At 40.6% G+C, this 26261-nt stretch overlaps 1 protein-coding gene across 2 annotated transcripts in view; it reads right to left on the bottom strand.

Moving 5' to 3' along the window:
- Positions 1-15272, bottom strand: part of LOC100765869 (zinc finger protein 850) — a 28796-nt gene extending 13524 nt beyond the window's left edge. Inside the window, exons 1-5 of one of the 2 annotated variants that reach the window (XM_027434016.2) lie at positions 15044-15272; positions 13385-13470; positions 12316-12353; positions 9937-10028; positions 6870-6996 (exon numbers count right to left, since the gene is read on the bottom strand). In XM_027434016.2, coding sequence (XP_027289817.1) covers positions 6870-6996; positions 9937-10017 — 208 coding nt within the window. In that variant the 5' untranslated portion in view covers positions 10018-10028; positions 12316-12353; positions 13385-13470; positions 15044-15272. The remainder of the gene's footprint in view (positions 1-6869; positions 6997-9936; positions 10029-12315; positions 12354-13384; positions 13471-15043) is intronic. The other variant, XM_027434017.2, reaches the window with a different exon arrangement.
- Positions 15273-26261: the final 10989 nt, after the last annotated feature.

Below are 26261 nucleotides of genomic sequence, written 5' to 3'. Positions count from 1 at the left end.
GAAGTTTAATCCAATCACAGGTTCACAGTATTTATACTTACTAATGATAGGCAATGAAGAGTATTGCTCACAAGACACAATTCCTTTAAAAAATTAAAGTCTTACTTAAAACCATCAAAAGGTTTATATTTCTCTCTAGAAAAACACATCAGACTCTTCAAGAGTAATGGATGCAAAGATAATCTTCCAGATATCGGAGGCTCCAGCTGGACTGAGGCAGGGCTGTCATGGGCAGCTATTGCCTATTTCTATCCTCCCCTGTCTGAGCTCCGCACACTGCTGTGTTCTTAACTTTCCTCGTAGGGTTGTTTTCAGGTCCACTCTGTACACTGACTCCTGAGACTATTTCCCATAAATGTGCCTGTGTATTCTCCACTGGGAAGAAAATGAAGGAGATAATATGACGACAGGTGTACAAGGAAGGCAATTACAGAATAATCCTACTTCATGGACTGACCATTTTGTAAAATTACTCCAGTCCGATTTCAGCACTGTCAAATAAAACTGCATTTTGTACTACCACTAAGTCACCACAATACAGGTGTAGTAAGACAGAAGCCTAATGGACAGTTATTACAACAGACAGGTTGCATCCTCTGGCCAGGACAGTATACTAAATTAAATGATCAGGAATCCTTTCAAGTGGAATTGAACATTGCAAAAACATTCTCAGCTCTTGCTTTCTCTTTCACTTGAAGCCTTCAGTGTTCTCTTGCTCATTCACTGCCCATTCTAGTTGTGGATAATCCCTTCTCTCCACATTCCAGGGCAAACTCGTGCTTTCCAGACAGGTGATCACGATTACCTTACATACAATAATGCCCATTTTGGGAAGAATACAGAAGTCTAACACAGTACTGTGCTCAGTACATGAGAACATGAAGCAGAAGAATTTAGGCAAGATTTCTTGACTGATAATTTTTGTCTAGTTCTTCAGTACATTTAGTAGTTTCAGTGAATTTTATATTGAATTTTTGTCACAATTAACACCATGTCAGTTGTAATAATGGATATGGAGCTTTAAGATATGAGTGCAAATATTACATGCTACTGAGTTCATGGATAAGTCCTGTTGGGAGCCTTTATCACTCATTATAGAAGTAGCAATTAATATTCTAGGTATCACCTCCAGTATATTTGTTACTGCAAATTTGGCTGTATGTAGAATATATACTAGGTGACTTGTACTGTCAAATAGGCCCCAGAGAAAGGAAATTCCTTCTCACAGGGACATCAGCAGTAAGAGCTGCAGCCTCCGGATATCACACTACATAGCCTTAGTTTATTGTATCCCTTTGACTTAGCACTGAGAAGCCCCCTTTATCCGCTTAACAGCATGAATTGCAAGCCACGCCCACCCTGAGACTTAAGTTTGTCAGGATGATTTTTTGGTGATGAGTAAAAGAAAAATTTCCCTTAACCCACTGCCAATGCACCTCAAATGTTCCCTTCTGGAAGCATCCTAGAGACACTTTCTAATTGGCTGATTGTCAGACAGCCCTCACTGGTAAAATGCTTCTGGTCCTATGGACTAAGTGCTTTGTTAAGGATTACTAACTTTTCCCCCTTAGCCCTCTTTAAGTGCTCTAAAATTTTCCTTCTTAGCAAAGGTCAAACAAAATCTACAATGCAACAGTCAATTGTTGAAAGTAATGGCTCAAGAGATGGAATCAGTTACTACAGTTTCTGCTGTCTCTCTTGAAGGGACAGAGCTGCTATTTAACTCACTGTATATCAAAGAAACACCAGTACTTGACAATCCTAATTGGTGGCCCTTGTAATGTCTACCAAAGCATTCAACAAGACCACCTAAAAAACGTAATAAACAAAGCTCAATGTTTGCCAGGCTCTCCCATTTCTGATCCCTGCCTGTTCTGGATGGCTTTCTTTGCTCAGAGGAAGTTAAAGAGTTAAATTCTGCCTTAAACTTCTGATCTGCCTTGCTGCTTGGAGCTCCTGCTGCTCCTCATTTGAGTAACAGAGTTAAATAACAAGCTGTTAGCAAAAGGCTGAGCGGCTTACACAGACTTTTCCAGCCACTTTAAAGCCTCAAATGAGGGGCTGGAGAGATGGCTCTTCCAGAGGTCCCGAGTTCCATTCCCAACAACCACATGGTGGCTCACAACCATCTATAATGAGATCTGGTGCCATCTATTGATCTGCAGGAATATAGATGCAGGCAGAACACTGTATACTAAATAAATACAAAAAAAAAAAAACCCTCAAATGATTCTTTCAACTTTTCTTCTCATGGGTTATACTCTAAATCTGCCTTCCTCTCTAAATGGATGAGGCTACCCATCTCCTGGTTAGGCTCCTGGTTGCTTTACAAAAATACATGGTCGAAATCACGGAGACAGGACCCTCTCTCCAGAATTGCAGAAATTCTACAGGGTTTCTAGGTTCACTTTGAGACTGCTAGACACTGTTCCTTAAAACCCACCCTCTTTACATCTCTGTTCTCTGTGTCTAATTATCTGCACTCTCCTGAGCCACTGTCCTTGTCTGCATCACCGCCCTCAGCCCTTCTGTTTTGGGTGGTCAGCACCTAGAAAGTCACACTGCTGCTGCTTGCTTTTTGTCTAAAGTCTGAACTCTACAGATTCCGCTTAACTCTAAAAAGAAACTCTCTTATCCTAACACTAAGGAGCTATTTCTTCAGCTGTCTATTTGCCTTCCTATTAAATATCTGAGTTTACATGTCCTCTCTGTTATCCTAGTATCCCCATAAGAATTAAAAACACACCTCTCTTTTACCCATAAAGCAGCTGTTTTGGTCTTTTAATTGCATGACTGTTTTATGCTACATTATATACATAATTATCAATCTCCTTATATTTCATAGTTCTGGTTAACAGTCTCCTTATATATATTGTATTTCTGTTTAAGAGCTTTTGTTTCCATATTAAGAAAACCTCATCATTATTTTTTAGGCTAAATTTAACTGATAAAACATAAGTTCCAAGTTTATAAGATAACTAACTTATAAAGTGTTAGCAATAGGTTTACTTAAATCACAAACTATTAAAGATAATGAAGAAATACAGCCTAACGATTAATTATCTGAATAACTTTTGGATAATTTCTTTGATTATTATAATTTAATTCTATAATGCATAAATATATATATATATATTTATATAACATCCAACATGTATGACATATAAATATATAATAATTTAGATAAAAATAAACTTAAAAATACTACAAACTGTACAACTTATTAATTGCAATTTTATTTAATGTATAAGCTATTAATAATTTAAAAATACAGGTTACTGACTGATCTTATAAATATTATTCAAATATATTCAATTAATCTTTGCATATATTCTTATATATACATATTAAAACTATATTTGTAAACATATTGTTATTGATATAAATAATTACTTACTTAAGCTCCTTGCCATTTAAGATGTCTAAACTTCTCAAGATAAGCAGAACTATGCCTTGTTCTAGTTCCTGCCAGGGTTCTATTTTAATTATATATACTTTGGAGTCAGTTGCCTTCCTTTATCTGTTAAAAGGACAGGGTTCTTTAATTCTCAAAGTTAGTCCTGTCCAAAGACAACGGCCAAATCTAAATTTAATATTTATAATCATTGCACCTTATAAAGATATACTATTCTGCCATAAGCATAGTATTTTATATTCCTTTTGAGCATTTTTTTAAAATGTAAAACTTGAAAATTCTTCCAATTTTTTAAAACATATTTATTATGTATACAGTCTTCTGCCTGCATGCCAGCAGATCTCATTCAAGATGGCTGTGAGCCACCATGTGGTTTCTGGGAATTGAACTCAGGACCTCTGGAAGAATAGTGAGTGCTCTTAACTGCTGAGCCATCTCTCCAGCCCCCTGAAAATTCTTCCAATTTTAATGGAGGCATTGCTTTAATTTATATACATACGGCCTTCTAAACAGGAAAGGGAATATTACTACTTTTAACCAAAATTATTTTTGGTTTTCAAACTTCTATTATGACTCAAAAAACACATGCCGCTTTCATAACATACAAGTAATAATAACCTGATATATCTAACATTTTTGCGCCTTAAGAAAGGTAATAAGCTTCAAGAGATCAACTTGGATCCAGCAACATAATTACTGGTCAAAATAAGCACAGACTAATATTACTTGTCTAAAGTTGTTTTCCCACCTGCCTATTTTTGGGGGAGGAGGAACTTTCCCCCTCTCCCTGGCCTGAATTGCTCTGTTCTGCAAAAACTGTGCACTTAAAAATTTCAAATGTGTACCTCACAGAAAATTTCTTAGCTTCATGTTCTGTCATTAACATATATTTGTTCCATCATTCGTAATCATTTAAAGTGTTACAGATTGCTCTTCCTCTGACCACAGCCTTGCTGCAGCCCGGTGGCCCTACCTCCAGCTCTCACTCCAGAGGGGCCCTATTACATTCTTGGGACACTGACTGCTCCAAAGACAACGTTGCCTGCGGGCCCTACAAAGCCCACAACAGCCTGCTCTTCCTGGGTTTCCACTGTGTTCCAGCCTTCAAGACTCTCAACTCCACCCCATATCAACAGGGAGCAACCAAGAGCGACTTCTGCCACTTACCCCCAACCCCCGTTTTATTTGCTATATTGTACTCTACAGTCCAGGGGCTGAACTGACTTGAAAAAATGTTCTGTTGCTAATTGTATAGATTCCAACCGGATCCTGTAATGCATATGCTATCAGACATTATCTTCATGTATCTCTGACAACCGTTCTGTGGAAATTTCGATATGTATTTTTTGAGACAGTTGTTAATTCCCTCTCATAGCTAAAATGGTTTATGATTACCTTGATTCCAAATTTAACTGAGGTAAACTCTTTATCTATCAATGCTTCAGCAATATACAGATTAATCAATTTAATACAATTAATCAAAAATTAATAGATTAAACTAACACTCCAAACTAACATTCCTCTTCTGATAACTCAAAATCACAACTGTCAGACATATGTAACAACATCATGCCATGCTGATTTTAGATGGGTCTATGTCATTCCTTTACCTTATAATGATTCAGAAATGTCATGATATCAGGTACAGGCTCACTTGAGAAGTGTTTAGAATAGTTCCCAGCCAGGCACAGACTTGGGCACTTTACATTCTCAGATCAAGACCATTAGCCATTCCAGGCTCCATCTTTCCTCAACAGAGGACGTAGCTAATGAGCTTGTTAATTAAGTTAAAAATGTTGTTAATAACAACTCCTTCTGAAACCTTCTTATCAATATGGGAATTATGGGAATACTAATCTTTTTACTTTTATTTTTTTATTCCAGTAATCAAATGCATAGGGTCTGCCACACGCAGTGCACAGAGAGAAATTTATACACTGCATAAGATCTCAATTGACAGAATCACTAGACTGACCCAACAAGATCCTCATGCATTCCGTTGGAGGAACCCGCACTTGCAAAGCCTTGGGGAAACCTGTCTTTTGAATTGTCACTGTTATCTCTGTAGAACCCTTGTGAAGATACAGCACTCGTCCTTCCATAGTGGGATGCATCCCAAATAACCCCAGCAGTGTATTAGTCAATTATTCTAAAGTCATCGTCAGACTTATATTCATCCACAGTATACACTGCCCAAGAAGAGAATCTATTAAGAGAGAGATAGCCAATAAGAAGTCTGACCCATAGGCCAAACAGTTTATACATAATAGGTCTCTGTGTGTTTATTTGCACCTGAGGGGGTGGCGAGACCAGGAGGAACAGAAACTTCCTACTACAAAATGGCACCCAATGTGAAGCCTGAACCCATGACCCTGAGATTAAGATTCTTATGCTCTACCCACTGAATTATCCACAACCCCCCTTTTTTTTAATAAGCTAAAAAAGCTTGAGATGTTGAAAGCCTTTATCATTTATTACGGAAGTAGCAATTAATATTCCAGGTACCAATTGCTGAATATTTGTTACTATGAATTTTGTAGAATATATCCTGGGTGCTTTGTATCTCAAATAGGCCACAGAGAAAGAAAATACCTTCTCAAAGGGATGTCAGCAGTAAGAGCTGGATCCTCTGATCTCACCCTACATAGCCTTAGTTTTCCCTTTGATATAGCACTGAAAAGCCCCCTTTTATCAGTTAACTGCGGGAGTTGCAAGTCACGTCCCCCGTGAGACTTAAGTTTGCCAGGACATTTTGCAAGTCATGTCTAGGGGAAATACTGGAGGCACTTGCTTTTCTTAAGATCTTCCCAGCCTTCCTGGCTGAGAGATATGCACGCCCTATTGTCAGACGGTTGTTAAATGTGCCTGTGAGTATAAAAAGTAGAAACCTTATGGGATTAAAGAGACCTCAGGAGAACGTTTAGAAGAAGGAACTTTTGGAGACTTTTTAGAAAGAATTTTAGAGAATTTTTAAGAACTTAACAGCTTTTAGAGAAAGAACTTTTGGGGAGAGAGCTTTTAGAGTGAAATCTTAAAGAGAGCTTTCGAAAGACAACCTTTGTGGGACACCTCCAATTTTGAACAATAAAGAGCCATGAGAGGAATGAGTGTGTGAGCCCCTTTGTTTCCCTCTCACCCTTAGACGCTTTTTGGAATTTCCCTACCCACCTGCTGCATAGCCCCTAGCCTGGACCCTGAGAGAGCATTGAGGCTGTAATTTAAATGCTCTCCTTAAAATCTTGGAACCAAAATGAAGGGTAGATGTCAACTCTGAAATGGAAAATGGAAAGAGAAAACTAAATAGCATGAAAATGTTCTTTCCTACTATTAAACTTTGCCTTGACTCTTGTTTTTTTTTTTTTTTTTTCCCAGCACAGCTTAACAGATTTTACATCCTATGCTGTCAGAACAAACAAAAGATAGGTTATGAATTCTACAAGCAAAATGTTCTCACCAACAAAGACCAGGTTGTTGTAATTCTCCAACATCACCTCAATGTACAAAGCCCTCTGAGAAGAGTCCAGGGTTTCCCACTCCTCCGGTGTGAAGTCCACAGACACATCCTTGAATGTCAACACACCCTGAAATAAAAAAGTATGGTTTGACCAAGTGCTACCTGGAAGTGCTTTCCTGGGTATAAGGAGATGGAATATATATAAGTGAAGATAATTACTCAAAAATGTGATTTCCAGTGCAGTCACATACTATCATGAACACATTTTACATTTTCTTCTGTGAAAACAGGATGAAACAATAGTCTTACAAGTAGTATACATAAAACAAGAAATACATTTAAGGTCTGGACAAGTTATCTATCTGTTATGGATGCTGTGTTTATTTCCCACAGAATCACAGTGTACATATCTCAGAAGGAAAATTCGTGATGAAGAAATAGGCTTTAAATGCTGTACCTGTAGATCATCTTAAAATACTGACACAAATCAATCCCGTGCGCACTTGGGCCTTACATGACTGTATTGTAACAGGCTTAGTTCTGCTGTTTAAACTCTAGACACAATGCCACACCATTACATAGCAAAGAGGTAGGTATGGAAGACAGAATGTAGGACTGATTTTATAGACAAGAATTTTGTTTTTTTTTTTTTTTTTTTTTTTTTTGCAGTAGCAAAGGTTATAACAGTAATGCATATGGTAGATTTTAACATTGTCATATAAGATAAGTAACCTATGGGATTACTTTTATGAGAATATCTGGGCCACTATGAACAGATAGAAAAATTGGCATCAGCCATATTTGATATAATTCAAAATTTTCCCAAGAATGTGCACAAGTCATACAGAGACAAATCAACAATTTCAGAAGTTTGGAAGAGTATTTCACTTCATTCCCAAAGAGTATAAAGATTGAGGGAACTCCAAATAACACATCAAAAAATGTTTAAGGAATAGCTAAGAGAATCTGTACCACTGAGACTCTGAGTAAGGGTCATAGTAAGAATTTACTGAAACATGAAAACTAAAAACCCAGAGATGGATATTGGGGCTCAAGCTGAAGATGAGAGAAGCAAAGCAGCCAGCCACTAGCTCTAACCTCTACTTCAGACCAAAGTGGGTTACCCTGTCTCCACGAATCCTCAGAGTGCAATGCAGACTGCCTCCAAGACTCAGGATCCTAGACTGCCCTGAGCTTCTTAAATACTCTCTGGGTCTGGGATTAAAGGGGTGGGATCCCAAGTGCTGAGACTACTTTTGTGTGAGCTGTTGGTCTTTTTTAGACTGATTCACTCTGGGTGGCCTTGAACTCACAGAGATCCATCTGCCTCTTTCTCCTGAGTCCTGGGGTTAAAAAAACATTTGCCACCTCTGCCCAGCTTCTATAGCTAACTAGTATGGCTGGCTTTGCATTTTGAGGTCTAGTGGCTTTATTAGATCATAAACAATAATTTGTCAAAATGAATTAAATCCTTAGAAAATAAAACCGCAAATGAGCTAAAAAAGACTTCCAAAGACAGAAATTCAAATGGCCAATAATCATTAAAAAGTTCTCAGGACCCCCCCCCCCCAAAAAAAAAAGCCACCATGGAAACACAAAGTAAAACTACTTGGTATAGTGATATATTATTTATGATTTATTAAAGCTTGACTGGGGATTCAGAAAAGCAAAGTCAGCCACAAGCTATAGAGATCAGGCAGTGATGATACATAACTTTAATCCTAGGACTCAGAATTAAGAGATAGACAGATCTCTGTGAGTCCAAGGCCACCCAGATCTACACGAGACTGAATCAGCCTAAAAGAGCATTATAGCTCATACCTTTAATCCTAGCACTAGAGAGGTATAAAAAACAGGACTAAGTAATCGGTAGGAGGTATTCATTCTTCAAGAAAGCTGAGGAAAGGTTGTAGTCTGAGGCTTGGTGAGAGCTCCTGGAGACAGGATCAGTCCATTCAGCCTGAGGTAGAGGTAAAAAGCTGGTGGCTAGCTGCTTTGCTTTTCTGATCTTCAGCTTGAAGTTTGAGCATCAACATCGGTCTCTGGGTCTTCTATTAATTTGTGTTACAACTTAGAAATACTGCCTCGTCCCAGACAGAATGACTATGACCAATTAACCTGACAATAAGTGGTTGATGGCATAGGGAGAGAAAGGAAGCCCTCTTCACTGTTGATGGAGGGGAGGGTGCAAATTAATACAGATATTGTGGGAATCAGTTTGGAGATTACTGAAAAAAAAATAAAGGCAGAACTAACATATAACCCAGCTCTTTCATTCCTGGCCATAGACACAGAGAACCCCCCCCCATAGATGTATTTATATACCATGTGTACTGCTGTTTTAAGCACCAAAGGAAAAGCACTGGAGTCAAAATAATTATCTATTCAACAGATGAATGTAAAATGAAAACTGTATAAGATGGGGTAAAATTCAGTTAAAGAGGAAAATAAAAATTTGTGGGAAAATGGATGGATCTAAAATGGATAATATAAAGTGCGGTCATACACTTTTATAAAGAAGACACTATATTTTCACTCATATGCAGAATCTACACACACACACACACACACACACACACACACATATATATATATATGTTTGTATATGTATATATAATGTATTACAATATATATAATTCTAACATGGACACAGTATGACTTGGAGAAAAGAGAACAGGAAGGTTAACTTATCAGGGACTGAGTCCAGGTAATGAACACCAGTTATGGAAAGGTTACTTAAGCTAAGAGCTTTTCTAGTTCTAATTCTGTCAAAGGCTTTTGGGGTTGGGTGATGGATAAGTAAATCAGAGGATATTTGATTGTGAAACATAAAATCCCATGTGAGGCTCCAGAGCTTCTGTTCCCTATGATGACTCTAACTGTATAAAAGAACATTGAGTTGTACGGTCTTTGGGTCTGCTTAATTGCAGTGAGGGATTTTACTGCTTGTCTGTTTGCAGAATTCTTCATAATAAAAATTTCTAAAAAGTATCAGAAGCAGAGAATTAAAGGCTTTTAATCTATCAAAGTATAATATATTTGATAGAGAGTGGGAAGGACTACTGACCTGTGATAGATTTACCGGAGTAACGTCCATTTCTTCCTGTTTCTCTTCTTTGATTTCCTCTTTCACCAACAATGAAGCCATGGCTCACTTCTCTATAAAGTAAAGGGTCAGAATGTACGAGTAATATGAAACCTGTTAGAGAACAATGTCAAACCACATGAAAAGACCCAAGCAACAGAAATCTACCAGGTGTCTGGTCAATGATCCCAAAGACAGGAGAGCATGGAAAGGCATCTGAAGCTTGAAGAGAAAAATCACCATCAAGCATCTTGTTGCACAAAGAAGACTACTCTCTTAAAATTCATGGAGACCAAGATAGTCACCAAACAACACAGCTGATTTCACTAAAGCAGCACTGCAGATAATAAATTAGAGGCAAAACACACGCAGGAGAGTCAGGGGAATCATCCACGAAAACCTGGGAAATAACTGATTTCATGTGAAGAAATGTGAAGAACAGATAAATACAGGAGAACTGGGAAGAAATAATCCACGAGCAAGACAGCAAAGCACTATTTTTCAAAAAGAAAGAATACTAGCAATAATCCAACCATTGACAACATAAAAACAAAATCATAGGAAATAAAAATGCTGTGGGGGAAAAAACCCCACAAAACTGAAAATCACAAGAACAGAAAAAAAAAAAAAACCCACAAAACACACTGAAAATCAAAACAGAGAAACCTCGATTAAATAAACAAAACCTGATGTTAAATGAGTTCAGTACATGAACCAGCTGTACCATTCCTTGGCATAGGCTCAAAGGACTTGACATCTTACCCCACAGACACTTGCTCACCCATGTTCATTCTGGTGATTTTTTTCTTTTCTTTGAGACAGTGTTTTTCTGTGTAGCCCTAACTGTCCTGGAACTAGCTCTTCAGACCAGGCTGGCCTTGAACTCATAAAGACCCATCTGCCTCTGGCTCCCCTGACTGCTGGGATTAAAGGTGTGTGCTACACCACCTAGCCATGATATGTTATGATCCAACAAATAAAGCTTGCTTGAGGATCAGAGCACAGACCTAGCCACACTAGCTAGCCATAGAGGCCAGGCAATGGTGGCATACATCTTCAGCTCCAGCACTTGGGAGACAGAGGCAGACAGAACTCTTATTTCAAGGCCACCACCGGCTACATGAAATTGATCCAGCTTAAAAGAGAAACAGAGCTCACAAAAAAAGTGATCCCAGCCTTTAATCCATGTACTAGGGAGAAAGGAGTGATATGGCTGGGTGGAGAGAGGATTACAAGCAAGGAGAAGACTGGAGCTCAAGCAGTCAGTCTGAAGCACTCTAGGGAGTGGTTTGGTCTAGGGCAGCAGTTTGAGGACATGTTGGCCCCTTTGCTCTAAGTATTGTAGAGGTAAGAACTTTCTAATGGCTGGCCACTCTGCTTCTCTGATCTCTCAGCTTTCATCCCCTAATATCTGTTGCCAAGTTTGTTTTTTTTTTTTAAAGATTTATTTATTACATATACAACATTCTGCTTCCACGTATATCTGTACACCAGAAGAGGGCACCAGATTTCATTACAGATGGTTGTGAGCCAGCTCCCTGTCGCCAAGTTTTTATTATTAAGAATTAGAATTCCTGCCGGGCGTTGGTGGCGCACGCCTTTAATCCCAGCAGAGGCAGGTGGATCTCTGTGAGTTCGAGACCAGCCCGGTCTACAAGAGCTAGATTCCAGGACAGCCTCCAAAGCCACAGAGAAACCCTGTCTCTTTGAAAAACAAAAACAAAAACAAACAAACAAACAAACAAACAAAGAATTAGAATTCCTGTTACATTCATTGCTGCTTGCCCACAAGAGCTACGAAATGGCAACAACCTCAATGTCCTTCCACTGACAAGTGGAGAGTGAAATTGTGCATATACACTATGGAATATTATTCAGCTAAAAAGAGATTGAAATCATGAGCTTTGCAGGTAAATAGATGGGCTTGGAAAAGATCACACTGAGTGAGGTAATCCAGACCCAGAAAGACAGACAATGTATGTTTTTCTAAGAGGAAGTTCCCACCTCCAAATCTTCAGCTGTCAGTACAGAACGTTCAGTGCGTGCAGGAATCAGACAAGGGGAAGGAGACCACAGGATTCGAGGGAGGGACAGAGAAAGGAGTAAGAGCAAACAAACGATCAGAAGGGGAAACAGAAAAAACAGGGTTGAGGATTCAATTATGGAGAATGGACAAATACAAACACAGAACAAGGAGGGTACAATAATAACAGTAACCTTGTCTGGGAAATTCATACGGAATCCATCTCTTCCTTGGCCATTATCCAACCACCAAAAAAAAAAAAAAAAAACCACGTCTATAATACATATTATACCTCTCTGTAAGCATACACATTTAGAGTGTAAATGAATACTTCTCACCTGGGCTGATGATACTTCTCACAAGAATAATAGAATTTCTAAAAAAAAAAAAAAGAAAAAAAAAACAACATCAGGTGTTAAGTAGGCTGTTTTGAACTTGTTGGTCACAATTGTCCAAGAGACTTCCAAACATTACACGGTTTTGCTGTTGCCCATGGTCGCCTCCCACAGGCAGAAGTTGAGTCCCTAATGTTGAAAAAGCCATACACTTCAGGTACAAATCCTAGATGGCTCGAGCTGGAACTGACCTCAAAGCTTCCTGCCTGTTGCCTAGTTTTAATGGTACAAGAAGGCAACACACAACCTTCCAAAGAAGGGAGCCAGCCAACAGTGCTACCCAGCTATGACACCTATAAATCACACAATGATCTACACTGTGTGATGACCCTCAGGGAGCAAGAATGGCACACAAACCTTGGTGGTGACCAACAGCTTCTAATTGGATTAAGACCCTCTCAACGAGAGGGAGAACATGCCTGGTACTGGAAAGCTAACCAGTTACTCCAGGGCTAGGAAACGCATAGATCCTGGAGGAGAACCTATAACCACTACTTTCTAAGTCAGCATAATCCTTATTCAATATTTCTCCTAATTTCCAACAGACATAGCAGACACTATAGATGGAGGGCAGCAGGCTGTAAATATACTTCCCGATTCTGAGCAAAACCCTGACACCATTATTTTCAGGAACAGAGACAAAACGACTAAAGGTAGAGAATGTGCTAGGATACCAAATTCCAAAATATTGAAAACAATAAATAAGCCTAAAGGTATTCATATTTACTCATTCTTATATTAAAGTCAAATAAATGAAAATGATTCAATAATGGTATGGAAACATGGTCAGTGGTGTGAATGGGTAAGGACAGTATCGATCACATGCACAGTCAAATAATTTCATTTGACTCCAGTTTCAATTGTTCTGAAGAAATTCTTCTCATGCCTACATTGGGATAATCCCGAGATTTCCCTCAGTGGGAGTCTAGACTGTTGTTTCTAGTGAAACAGAATGTGGTCAAACTGATTTCCTGTCACACTTCCAAACACTCACTCGATCCCTCCCCCATACCTGCTTCCTTAGCTACTGTCTCCTCTCTCCTTCCAGGTCCCCTTGTTCTGCTGCTCAGGTGAGCAGGACTGGGCGATCAGTGAGCCCTGCACGTGAGAAAGAGATTGTTCAAAAAGCCCTGGATTTCTCACACAGTACTGTGCTCAGCAGACGAACAAAAAACTAAACACAGGATTATACAAATGATTCCTCAATTGTCATGCAGTGTCTGAATACTGGTAATATTTAGAAAGCATTTTTAGTTAGCATTTCTTGAATCCCATTTCCAAGCACAGCTCAGTCAAACCCGAGGGGCAGAAATGGAAGCGAATGACTGGGAAGGATGTCACACACTAGAGGTTCTGAATTGACCACGGACCAATGATGATGGATGCTCACACCACCCAAAGGGACACACAAGAAGAAGAGAGAACATTTATGAGAATTCTCCTTTTCCCTTTGAGGATTCCACTTTATTCTGTGGGATGTGGGACTCACTCACACAAAGCTCACACACTTGCAGATGAGTTTGTCATGAAATACTGAGGAGCAGCGAGGAAGACTGCAAGCAAACAATTCTCAGTCACAGAAACCACACTGATGCCACTCTGCAGCATCCAGTCCCAGTTCAAAACCCTCAAGGGAGACGCCAGCCATTGCCCCCACTCCTGGGAGAAGTCCACAATCACATCACTGGCTGTCAACAGACCACAAAATCCTCCCACTTGGGAGAAACAGGTAGGCGTGTTTTCCAGTTTAGCCTGGTCTACATGGCGAGGTCTGCTCCAGACAGAGCAACACTGTGAGCTCATGTTTCAAACACCTCTAACAGCAGAAACAAAAATAACATTTTGGTCATGTGCCCATGGACAGAGGTTTTTTTCTTGGACCAAGGAGACAGAACACTATTGTAGACATTTTCTGACATAGATCAATTATCGTTGCAATGACTCAAGAGATTCTTTCCAATATCATTCTACACTACAATGTATTTAAATTTCTCTTTTCCCCTCCTACAGGATTTTTCTATGTAGTATTGATTGTCCTTGAAGTCACAATGGACACCCTGCCAGCCTTCAACTGTCTATGATCCACTTGCTCAAGCCTTTTGAGTGTTGGGATTAAAGGCCTGTGCCACCAGGCCTGGAAAAGACTCTTTTCAGAATGCTGTATTTATAGTACAGAGTGCATGCATATGTATATGTATATGTCCGAGATGGACAATTAATGGTGGATAAAAGCACACTTTTGAAAGTTAATATTTACAACCATATATATAAGATTCAGTAAAAATTTCAGGCGTTCCTTTCATGACAATAATCCATAATCTCTCTGGGAATCCAAGTCTCCGGGCAGATGGGTGTAACGTGGAAATCAGTACGGATGATTGTAAATTTCAAGAGCTTTGTCATTTCCACCATTGCCAGGAGAATCATGCTTGCAAATTTTAACAGATAAATTCAAACATTCTATTGGATTATTTTTACAAGAATATTTTGGCAATCAGAAGATCGACTGAAAAAAACAAACAAAAGCAGGCGTGTTCCATACGATCTAAAATACCCCAAAGAAAGACATGCACAGCAGAATCCCGGATCCGGCTTCCTGATGAGCAGCAGAGAAACCGCTCGCCCCCGCTCCTCCCTCCCTCCCGGGTCCCAGCCCCGCAGCTCCTCTGACCTGGGAGCTTCCAGGGCCGCCGGGCTGCGGTTCCCGCCACTGCGCTGCTGACTGCTGACTCTCCCAGGCCGCCCCGCGAGCGCGGACACTGCGGCTCCCGAGGTCTCAGGTCCCCGCGGACCCGCCGTGTCCTGCGCACCCGGCTCTGCAGCGCGCCGCTCCCTCCGTGCAGAACAATGACAGGTAAAGGACACTCGGTGTCGCTGATCAAGGCTCCTCCCTAATTTCTCCGCTGCCACTGTGTCCAATTTCCGTCACGTCACTTCTCTAAACCCACCCACCACCCACTCTTCCCCTAATGCTAGCCAATTGGCCACGTCCTCCCATCCGCTATTTCCGCTCGGGTGTCCCCTCCCCACTGACCCCCCCTCCTCGCCCCCCCCAAAACCCCTGCATCTCCCCCTGCATCTTTGGCTGCCTTGCACACAGCTCAGCTGTCAGGCCGCCCTGGACCCGCTCTGCGCAGGCTCCACACACGCTTGCTGCAGCCCAGACCAGAGCTGCAGCCAGGAGGACGCTCTTTACCCCACAGTGAGCTCTGAGACGGACAAGACAGGCAGCCCAGCCTCGACTTGACAACCAGCCTCCCGGGCTACGTAATTAGAGCAAATGACAACAGGCTAAATTCAGATGCCAGTGTCCCATCGGCAGCACAAACCTGAGAAGCCAAAACCAAATAATACTGCAGTTGTGCCTCGGAGGGGGGAGACATTTCAGGATTTTGCAAAGAAATAGGTGTCTCCAGAAGTCAGTGGTCAGCCATTGCTTACAGCCCAGGGCTGATTATTATTTTACTAACGCAACCAAGTTCCTTTGTGTCTAATGCTAAAGGTGCTTTTATATTAAATATAGAAAAAGATTTTAGTGCGCTGGTTAGTGAAGAGACTCTTGGCTGTCCCAGATGCAGAAAATAAGTAAGATATGTGGTCCCAGCCCTAAAACAAATGGGAACACTGAGGAGGACAAGGAAAGGGAGTAACTGGGGAACGAGGAGGAAGGGCTAAGACCTGGCATTCTCTAGACTCCATACAGCTGTTGTAATCAGTAACCAACAGCAGCTGTACTGCATTGACCTCACGCTAGACCACAGTCAGTCTAGGAAAGGGAAAGGCTCACAGGGCCGACCCTTTACCTCTCAGGTGTTGTCTATGGATGGATTGTAGGAGGAGAATCACTGCCTTTAGCTGCAGTCCTCTGCTCAGCCCAGCAGGACCCAACACAGAGCTCCAAACCCACAGTCTTACAGATGACTCTGGTTAATCTCAGTGAGTCCCAAGCAAAATAAATGGAGATCAACATAACAGAGAGATTTGTTGGAATTGTGGACCAGGATAGTAGAAAGGTAGAAGGTGAGAGTGGGCAGTGTTTGCAACACACACACACACACACACACACACACACACACACACACACACACACTTTTATACACACATTCAGTGTGAGAGATAAATCAATGACAGGGAACTAATAAGAGAAAAAATTTTAAATAAGAACGGCAGTCTGTAATTCTCTTTGGTTGGTTCACTATCTGGTTTAATATGTAATACTCAATCAGGATGACTTCCTTTTGTTTCAAGTGTTTTATTAGTTTTGGTGTTCTTCTTTGAGGTTTTGATAGGTCATGAGGTTGTTGGGGGGGTATTTTATTTCTGCTTCAGTCTCATTGCTACTGAGTTTACGTATTTATTTCATGATGTTTAAATTTAATATGTTGTGTGTCTGGAAACTCATGTGTTTCGTTTACATTATCCAATTTAATGGATTGTAGGTCTTTAATATCAGTAGAAATAAGGTCCACGTGTTTACTCGTGTCTATCAAGTAGGCCATGCAGTTACCTTTGGTAACTGTCATGACATGATAACAAAAAGTTATGTATAGTTTGCAAGGTTATGCAAACTTTAAACCCAGTTCAAGACCATCCTGGTCTACATAGTGAGTCTAGGAAAACTGGGGATATGCAGAGTCCCTGTCCCCCCCAAACAAAAACTCCTTGCTGAAACATAGCTTTCATGCACCAGAGGCAGCATGCTCAGTTCCAAAGCAAGAAGCCAATGAAAAGTCTCATCCATCTAAGATTCTTATGGACCACATCAAGTGTCACCATGGTACACTGACTGGTGCAGTCGTAGCACGCATAACTTGGTGACCAATGACTTTGGATTTGGACTTAAGTTCTTAACAAAAGACAAACAATGAGTGGTGCTAGAAACCTGGCTAACTACTCAGTTCTGGTGAAGTCATGAATCCTGGAGAATAACCAACAACTGCCTCTTTACTATACCAGCATAATCCTTCACAAAAATCTAAACGTTTTTCTTTTTTGGTTTTTCAAGACAGGGTTTTTCTGTGGCTTTGGAGGCTGTCCTGGAACTAGCTCTTGTAGACCAGGCTGGTCTCAAACTTGCAGAGATCCTTCTGCCTCTACCTTCTGAGTGCTGGCATTAAAGGTGTGCGCCACCACCACCCGGCAACATTTTTCTTATAACTGCAGGTAAGTGTAGTTTTTCCTGTGGTCACTTTGCAACACACAGTAACCACTACTAATGAACCAAAGTTAATCAAAACGCAGAGTTGTAGATGCAGGCACTGTAGATACATATACAAAACACTGCTCAATATTAGGCTCAAGGAAGGTGAAGATGTGGACTCAAAGGTTGTATGAACCAAGGGATAGGGACTTTGCTATGAGATTGTGCCTCCTTGCATATTAGTCATGGTTCTCTAGAGGAACAGAACTGATAGAAGAAATCTCTCTCTCTTCTCACTCTTTCGCCATATGATATATGTGTATACACACACACACACACACACACACACACACACACACACACACACACACTGAGGAACCAAAAATTGAAATTAATAAAAGTTTAACAAGGTGGGCCCTGAAAAGGGAACATCTAATGGTAAAGGAAAATTTAACTTCTCTAGAGCCTTCGTCCAGTAGCTGTTTAAAGCAGCAACAGGCACCCATAGCTAAGCACTGAACCATAGTCCTGGAATCCAGTTGTGGAGAGGGAAGAGGGATGAGCAAAGGAGCCAAGATGGGTCTGGAGAAATCCGCAGGAACAGTGGACCTGACCTAGTGAGAGCATGGAGACCCTAAGTCATAAAGCTGGGGAAACAGCATTGGACCAAACCAAGCCCTCTGAATGTGGGTGCCAGCTATGAGGCCAAGACAGTCAATTGGACCTCTAACAGCGGAGCCAGTCTTTATCCCTAGAGCACAAATGGACTTTGGGAGCCCATTCCCTATGGAGGGATACTATTGCAACACAGACACAGCAAGGAGGGCCTAGGCCCTCCCCCAAATGATATGATGGACATTGAAGGTCCCCCGTGGAGGGCCTCACTGGGGAGGAGTTGGGGGCCGGTTGGGGGGGTTGGTGGGGAACATGGAAGGATGGGAGGTCAAGGGAATGGGGGGAAGGATATGTAAATATGAGTAGTAATTAAAGAATTAAAAGAGAAATCAGGAGTGTCATGACTGTTGCCTGATCCCCTGCTCTCAGAGAAGGGGAAGTAACTGTCTACCACTCCTGTTGACATTCCTTTGCTAATTGCTGGTCAAAAAGATCCCCAGCCTAGGGGATAACTGACAGACCCTGTGACCCTGTAACCCTGGAAGCCCATGCCCTGTCTTATCTGGCTCAAATGTATCTCACTTAAAATATATAGCTACTGCTTTACTCTGTACCTTGCATGACCTGAAGTAACCATGGAAACTCTGCAATTTGTGACCTTAATCCTTATGTTCTGCCCCTTTAAAAGCTTCTCTTTTTGGCTGGCTGGCATCTCATTTGACCACCATGCAGTGAGATCCTAGCTGGCCAGCTTGAAATAAAAAGAAACCTTTTGCTTTTGCATCAGAGTGTCAGCTCCTTGGGTTAGTCTCTGGGTTCCTTGACATGGCACATTTTGGTTCCCTAACTGGGAAACCCAGGACTCACAACTCTGAGGGTTTCAACCCCAACTTGTTGGGTGAGTAAATGTTTTATGTCTGTCTGTTAAGTGCATGTTCTTTTAATCTAGGAATCCAGGTACTTCTAGGCATTTAGGTACACTAGCAAAATAGGTAATAGGCCAAGAGCTTGGCACACTTGCCTTCAAGGCAGGCCCGTAGAAGTGAGGAGATGACCCCCACTTCCCTATTCAGTGGAGAGTTGGATCAAACCTTTAATCTAGGTAAAATAGGGGTGCAGTTGAAGACTGTCTAGGTAAATCTAGGGCCCTTTCTTCTTTGTCTCAGCGCTGTGTTAGCTTGTTTGTCTGTCTTGTCTTGATAGAAGTTGACTCAGGACAGAATCTAAAGGGACAGACCCTTTCCTTCCCTTTGAAAAACACAGACTTTTCTGCCACAGTGGCTCCAGGCAGGAAGTTACAGCCTGGCAGAGGACACTATGCCCTTGCTCCTTGCCGCTGGGAGACAGGGTTGGCCGGAAACCAGGCTGATCTGCCTGCCTCCTGATGGAGCTGTGCCAGGCAGCCAAGGAGCTGTCGCCAAATGGCGGGCACTCAGAGCCAGAGCCGGCTGGTCTGGGGTTTGGCGCAGGAGCTGGCACTGAACGGGACTCGCCCCACCCCTCCATCCCTGCAGGGGGACAGTGGCCTGCCTGAATGCACAGGGTACAATCATCCTCCACCGAGGCGTCTGTTAGTGGTGGATGCACAGGTGACAAAGCCTCGGGAGAAAGATGTGCGCCGGGTGCTCACCTGGCTAGCCAAAGGGTGGGTGCCTCCAAGTCTAAGTGCACCCAGCTGGCCCTCTGTTCCTGGGAAGCTAAAGCCCCAGAGGGTCTAGCTGTGGGCGAGGCCCAGTTGGTCACAGCGGGCCTGTGACTGCTGGAGGTGCCATCAGTGACACTGAGCCATCCAGGGAGTGTTGCCCAGTGTTGCCCTTGCAATGTTGCCCAGTGGAGTGCAGAGAGCAGGACTGCAGCAGGGGTGGCACTTGCCTGCTTGTGAGGCCTAAAGGGCTTGTGTGAAACCTTTAGAAACCTTGTTACTCTTAGGAAATACATGGTCCCCCAAACTTGACACTCACTGGCTCACTTGTCCATCGAGGCTCTCTCCTGTGATAGTAAATGGGATTCCCACACCCTGCCCTGACAAATGTCCACTCCAAGCCAAATAGGCTTGGCTTTGTGGTATCAAGTTACTGAATATAGGTGCTAGGGCCCTGTTATAACACTGTAGTCAGACTTCCCTCCACCAGGGCTGCTTTGGTCATTAAGATTCAAGGGTTGGTTACAAATTATTATTGGTTAGGATAATAAAATTTGTTTTTCAAAAACACTGACAGCCAAGGACACTTTATGCCCACCAGTGCTGCCTCCCTTTCTTCCTCAGCCAAGTAATGTTAAATTATGCCATTCTGTATAGTTTGGGAAGCTGTGACGTTAAAATGAAAGTCAAAGATACCTTATAATAAAAAAAAAAACGATGCTTTTGTTTCCACAGAAAAAAAATATATATGGGTTTTAGTCATCTAAACTTAACAGGGTTACATTTATTTGTCATCATTTTTTTTAAAAAAAATGGTACATATATTATTAATTAAGAAAATGGGGGACTTTTGTAAAGTCAACTAAATAATAATAATAATAATAATAATAATAATAATAATAATAATAATAGCTAAGGACTGAGATGGAGAAATAAGCTAAAACAAAATGGATGATGTATAGATGTGATGGCTATGTGCAGGCTTGGCATGCTCAGTCTGATGCAAGAAGACCAAATGTGGTAAAACAGTAGTTGTTGGAGAGGTCAAATGGGGGTGCAAATTTGGATGACCACAGAATACACCAATGCAGTACAGAAGATCACTGGAAAGAGCTTAAGGTGTTGAGAGTACCACTCTACTTTTCTGGGCAATAAACAGTAAAAGGGGAGAGTTGTATCGAGGTAAGAAATTTATAAAATTATTAAAAAAACATAAAAGGAGATCTGGTACACCCCACATAAACAGTAAAAGGGCCAAGAAGTTAAGAGAGCCGAGGGTCCAGAGAGGCTCAGTGTAAGGGACTATACTAAGAAGGTACACTCAGGAATTAGAGGACATAAGAAGATAAGGCATTCACTTCAACCATACACCCCGGCGTGAGAGTAACTGACCAGAGGGCAGAAGAAAGAGACAATGAGAAAAGGAGAGGTTTGTCTAAGATGGGGATGTCTGAGAGAATCAGAGAACGAATGCAAGGTAACGTTAAAAAATTAGAGAGGGTCAAAGAAAGTCGTAAAAGTGTCAGAGGAGGATGGAAACGGTTGGCTATGGGCTCTCGAATCTGCAAATACGAAGTTTAAAAAAATGGTAATATGGGTTAAAAATTTTGACCATAACCTGTTATTTCTGTTTAAAGGTTTTGCTTATTTCTAAAAAGAAAATGTAGGGTAAAATAAACTCTTGCTTTCCGAAGTCGACTTTGGTCATGCTGTTTATCACAGAAACAGAAAGCCAAGTAGAAAATAGGTTACACTTTGGTCGGTGGTATTTGTTCTGAGACCTGAAAGATGAACCAATCTCCAGTTAGAGTTCGACCAGTGGTCAATAGGATATAGGTTTTCTTTATTCAGATACACCAGCAAAGCACAAGCCAGAGGGTGCCCAGAGGCAGCAAGGCAAGGAGGCCAGAGAGAGCGAGTACCCATGTGTCTGCAGCCCTTTAAGAACCTATCCTGACCTGGCACACCCGTAGCCAGCTCTTAGGAGGCGTGGTTACGGTGTCTCCCTTCAATCTCACACAGGAATTATATATCATTATATTATTATTCTATGGGCTTAGAGAGATGGTTCAGCTGTGAAGAGCACTGGCCCCTCTTGTGGAGGACACGGGGTTCAATTCCCAGCATCCACATGGCAGCTCACAGCTGTTGTGGAATATTAGTTGAAAGTGTGTTACATTCTTTTATGCTGTAGAACATTTGTTTGATGATGTAAAGATATGTTACATTCTTTCATGTTGCATTTGTTTAATTCAGTGAATCTGTGTTACTTTGCCTACCTCACACCACTGAATTATCTAATAAATAGCTGAACTCTCAATAGCTGGGTAGGAGAGAAGGACAGATGGGGCTGGTGATCAGAGAGAATATACAGAAGAGAGAGAGGAAAAGGGAAGGAGGGGAAACGGGGGAGAGAGAACACCAGCCACACAGTCAGCAACCGAGTAAGAAGCAAAGAAAGAGATAGAGAAAAGTAAAAGCCCAGAGGCACAAGGTTGAATTTTTTTAAAACATTTATTGATTTAGGGTTGAGAGACGTCTCAGAGATTATGAGCACTGGCTGCTCTTCCAGGGGTCTTGAGGCTGGGCTTTGGTGGAGCACACCTTTAATCTCAGCACTCGGGAGACAGAGGCAGGTGTTTGTCTGTGAGTTCGAGGCCAGCCTGGTCTCCAGAGCCTGTGGAGGGGTCATGAAGAATTTTGCCAAACTCAGTACACTGACCAGACTTCTTTTCAGTCTTCTTATGTTGATGGACAGGATCACATTTGTAATAGTTCTCTGCAAAATGATTCAGGTTATATGATTTGGAATTGTTCCAAAATGAAACATCTGATAAATGACCATCTCTCTTAGCTCTCTCATTTGTGAAATCAACCAGCAAGCACTTAGTTATTTTTCTTAAACTGAAATTGAATGTGTTATCCCAAAATCAGACTGGTAGTCTTTAATGTCAGTGAATCACAACTGACATCTCATCCTTATTGAAAATATGTAATGGCACCAGATGGATCAGGAAAGTGAAGAGAAATAGTTAGCTTTGAGATGTGCTCATTGACTCATTAAATATAGAATACATGTGTTTATCTTTAAATAAATCTTCTGAAACTAATGAAGAAGTGTTCTTTCCAATCCCAGGACCCCTGGAAGAGCAGCCAGTGCTCATAATCTCTGAGACGTCTCTCAACCCTAACTCATACTTAATGAGAGGCAATGAAGAGCAGTGTTCATAAGACCAAATTTCTTAAAAAAATAGTCTTACTTAAAATATCACAGGGTTTACTTCCCCCCTTGGAAAAACATATTAGATTCTTTAAAGAAGCAGAAGGAAAGGCAGTATTCTGCCAGATATCAGGGGCTCAGATCATTTGAGACAGGGCTCTCAAGGGCAGCTATTGGATATTTATGTTCTCCATTGTCTGAGCTCCTCATGGTGCTGTGCTTCTTAACTTTCTTCTTAGGGTTATTTGAGCCTAGCCAGTAAACCAGCTCCTGAGAGAGTTTGCAGAAGGAAGTCTGTCTATTCTCTACTAGGAAGAAAATGAAGGATCAATATCAAGACAGACATCAAGGAATGCTATTAAAGAAAAATCCTTTTTCTTGCACCCAAATTAGGCTTATAATTTGTACAATTCTTCTAATCTGATGTCAAGAACATTAAATCAAATTACACTTTGTACTACTCTTCTCATCATAGGTAAGGTGTTATTTGCCCTTGTAGTAGATACAACTTTCACGATGCATCCAGGTACCAGAAAGCTACACTAAAAGTAATGATCAGAAATCTTTTCAGGTAGAATTGAACATGGGAAAACATTCTCAGCTCTTGTTTTCCCTTTTACCAGAAGACTTCGCTGTTGTCTTGCTCATTCCTAAGCCTACTCTACATTCTCTCCACTCTACATCCCAGGGGAATCTCATTTGCTCCCAAAAGCTTACCAGGCCTACGTTGAATACAAGAATCCACAAGCTTTGTGAAGTAACCCGTGGCCATGTGCAATTTTGTGAAAGAATTCAGATATCTAACAAAATATTTTGCTCAGCACATGAAGAGAACATAGGGCAGAGCAATGTAGGTATGTTTTCCAGGTGCTATTTCCTGTCAGAATCTTCAAGAACTTTAGGGGAATTTAAAGTGTGTACATCTTGAGATTTTTCTTAGTATTGTACCATGTTACATATAACTAGAGATGTAGAGCTTTAATATATGGGTATAAATGTTATATGATTCTAATTTTTTGAATGCATTATGGAATCAAAATGAGGCATGGTTGACACATTTTACATGCACAATGGACAGAAAAAAAACCCAAAGTACCATCAAAAGGTTCTTTTCTTTTTCCAAAATTTCCACGTATTCCTGCTGCTTCTAAGGCAACTTAACATAGAGCGTACAACCAATAGTGCCAATACATACAAGTTATTAGTTATTAATTTTAAAGTAAAATGTTCTTACCCACAGAGACCAAGTTGTTGTAATTCTCCAACATCACGTCAACGTACAAAGCCCTCTGAGAAGAGTCCAGGCATTGCCACTCCTCTTGGGAGAAGTCCACAGACACATCCTTGAATGTCAACAGATCCTGAAACAAGAGATTGTTTGGCTATGTGCATTACTATAGGTAAGAAGACTAGAGGAAATTAGGGATGTAGATGATGAACACTATTAATCAAATCGATGACTTTAATATAGTCATCTTTTGTAATGAATGTTCTACCTCAGTGAAAATGGTATGACACAACAGGCTCACAAGCCCTATACACAAAACTACACACATTGAAAGTCTGGACATTGTTATTATCTGTTATGGATGCTGTGATTATGTCCCACAGGGTCAGAGTGTACATGAATCAGAAGGAATACTTATGGTAAGGAAATGTGCTCTAATTGCTTTACCTGTAGATCATGATGATATACAGCCCTTTAATTAATTCTGTGCATTCTTTGACTTTACATGCTTCTATTCTAACATGCTCACTTTGTATGTTTGGACCTTAGGACCCTTGCCATTCCATTACATAGAAAAGTGGCAGATAAGAAGGCATAATTCGTAGTTCACAGGCAAATAATTTTCTCTTTTTTTCACAGTACCTATGTGTGTAATGGCACTGAATTCTGTTGTTTTAAACAGTGACCTAGAAGAACAGGTAATCTATGTGATTACTTTTACACATAATTTTGAGACCTTACCAAGGAGATAGAAAAAGCCACATCAACCACATTTGACATAATCTAAAATTTACCTGCTAATATAGGAATATGACAAATTAGGCTAAATAACAATTTCTAATATTTGGAAGAATATTTCATTTCTGTAGTGTTTTAAAACTTGAGTGAAGTCCTGTTACAGGATATGTGTTTACATTACATGACTATGTGTGTATGTATCGCCTCTCCTGCCTAATGTACCTGATTGGTTTAATAAAGAGCCAAATGAACATTAACTAAGGCAGACTTTCTCAGAAAGAGAGAGTTCAGGAAGAATCTAGTAGGGGGGTAGATTCCAGCAAGACCAATAGCAAAATGTGAGCAAAGAAGAAGGACAGGTAATACGCCACATGACAGAACATAGATTCATATAAAAAGGTAAATTTGAGTTATAAGAGGTTCAAGACTAAACTAAAGGCCAAGTTTTCATAAATAATGATAGGTCTCTGTGTCATTGTTGGAGACCTGGTTGTCCCACAAGATAAATCCAAGTACAATGTCCAAATATACATCCTATGGTGTTTAAGTTGTACTTAAGCAAGTAAACATAACTATAAATGTGGATGCAGTCAGAAGTGGCATATACTTAATGTCAATTTTCATAATAAAATTTAAAATATTACCACTGACAAAAATTAATGACTTTCAATATCTAAACATACAATATTTCTAGAAAAGTGGACATGTCCACTAACCTGTGACATGGTTACTGGAGATTCAGCCATTTCTTTCTGTTTTTCTTCTGTGAGGTTTTTTTCAGGAACAATGAGCAGATAGATGGCTTGCTCTCCTTAATATAAGTGACCAAAAAGAGAAACAAAAAAATTAGTACATATGGCTGTTAGACAAAATGTCACATCACATGATAAAACCCAAGCAAAAAAATACCAGGTATCCAGGTAATGATCCTAAATGCTGAGAATCTTGAATGACATTTAAAGCTTGAAGGAAAAATTAGTATCAACTATATTATATCCATAAAAAATCTATCTTAAAATTGAAGGAGACCCAAGTGTATTTCAAAATACTCTCAAGTTAAGATCATTGATTTCACTAAAGCAGTCTTGCAGATAACAATTAGTGGCAAAATTTATACAGGAGTATCAGAGGATTTACCCATGAGAAAATAGGCAATGATAAATTATACATGATGAATACTAAACCTCAGAGGTAATCATCCACTGGGCAAGACAGCAAATTACTAATCCTCACACAAAATGAAGGATAAAACTGCTAACAGTCCAGGATGCATCAACACTAAAAAGGAAAAGTCTATAAATATGTC

The sequence above is a fragment of the Cricetulus griseus genome, unplaced genomic scaffold (genome assembly GCF_003668045.3).
Source record: "Cricetulus griseus strain 17A/GY unplaced genomic scaffold, alternate assembly CriGri-PICRH-1.0 unplaced_scaffold_30, whole genome shotgun sequence".
Lineage (NCBI taxonomy): Eukaryota > Metazoa > Chordata > Mammalia > Rodentia > Cricetidae > Cricetulus > Cricetulus griseus.
This window is presented reverse-complemented; position numbering and strand designations above follow the sequence as displayed.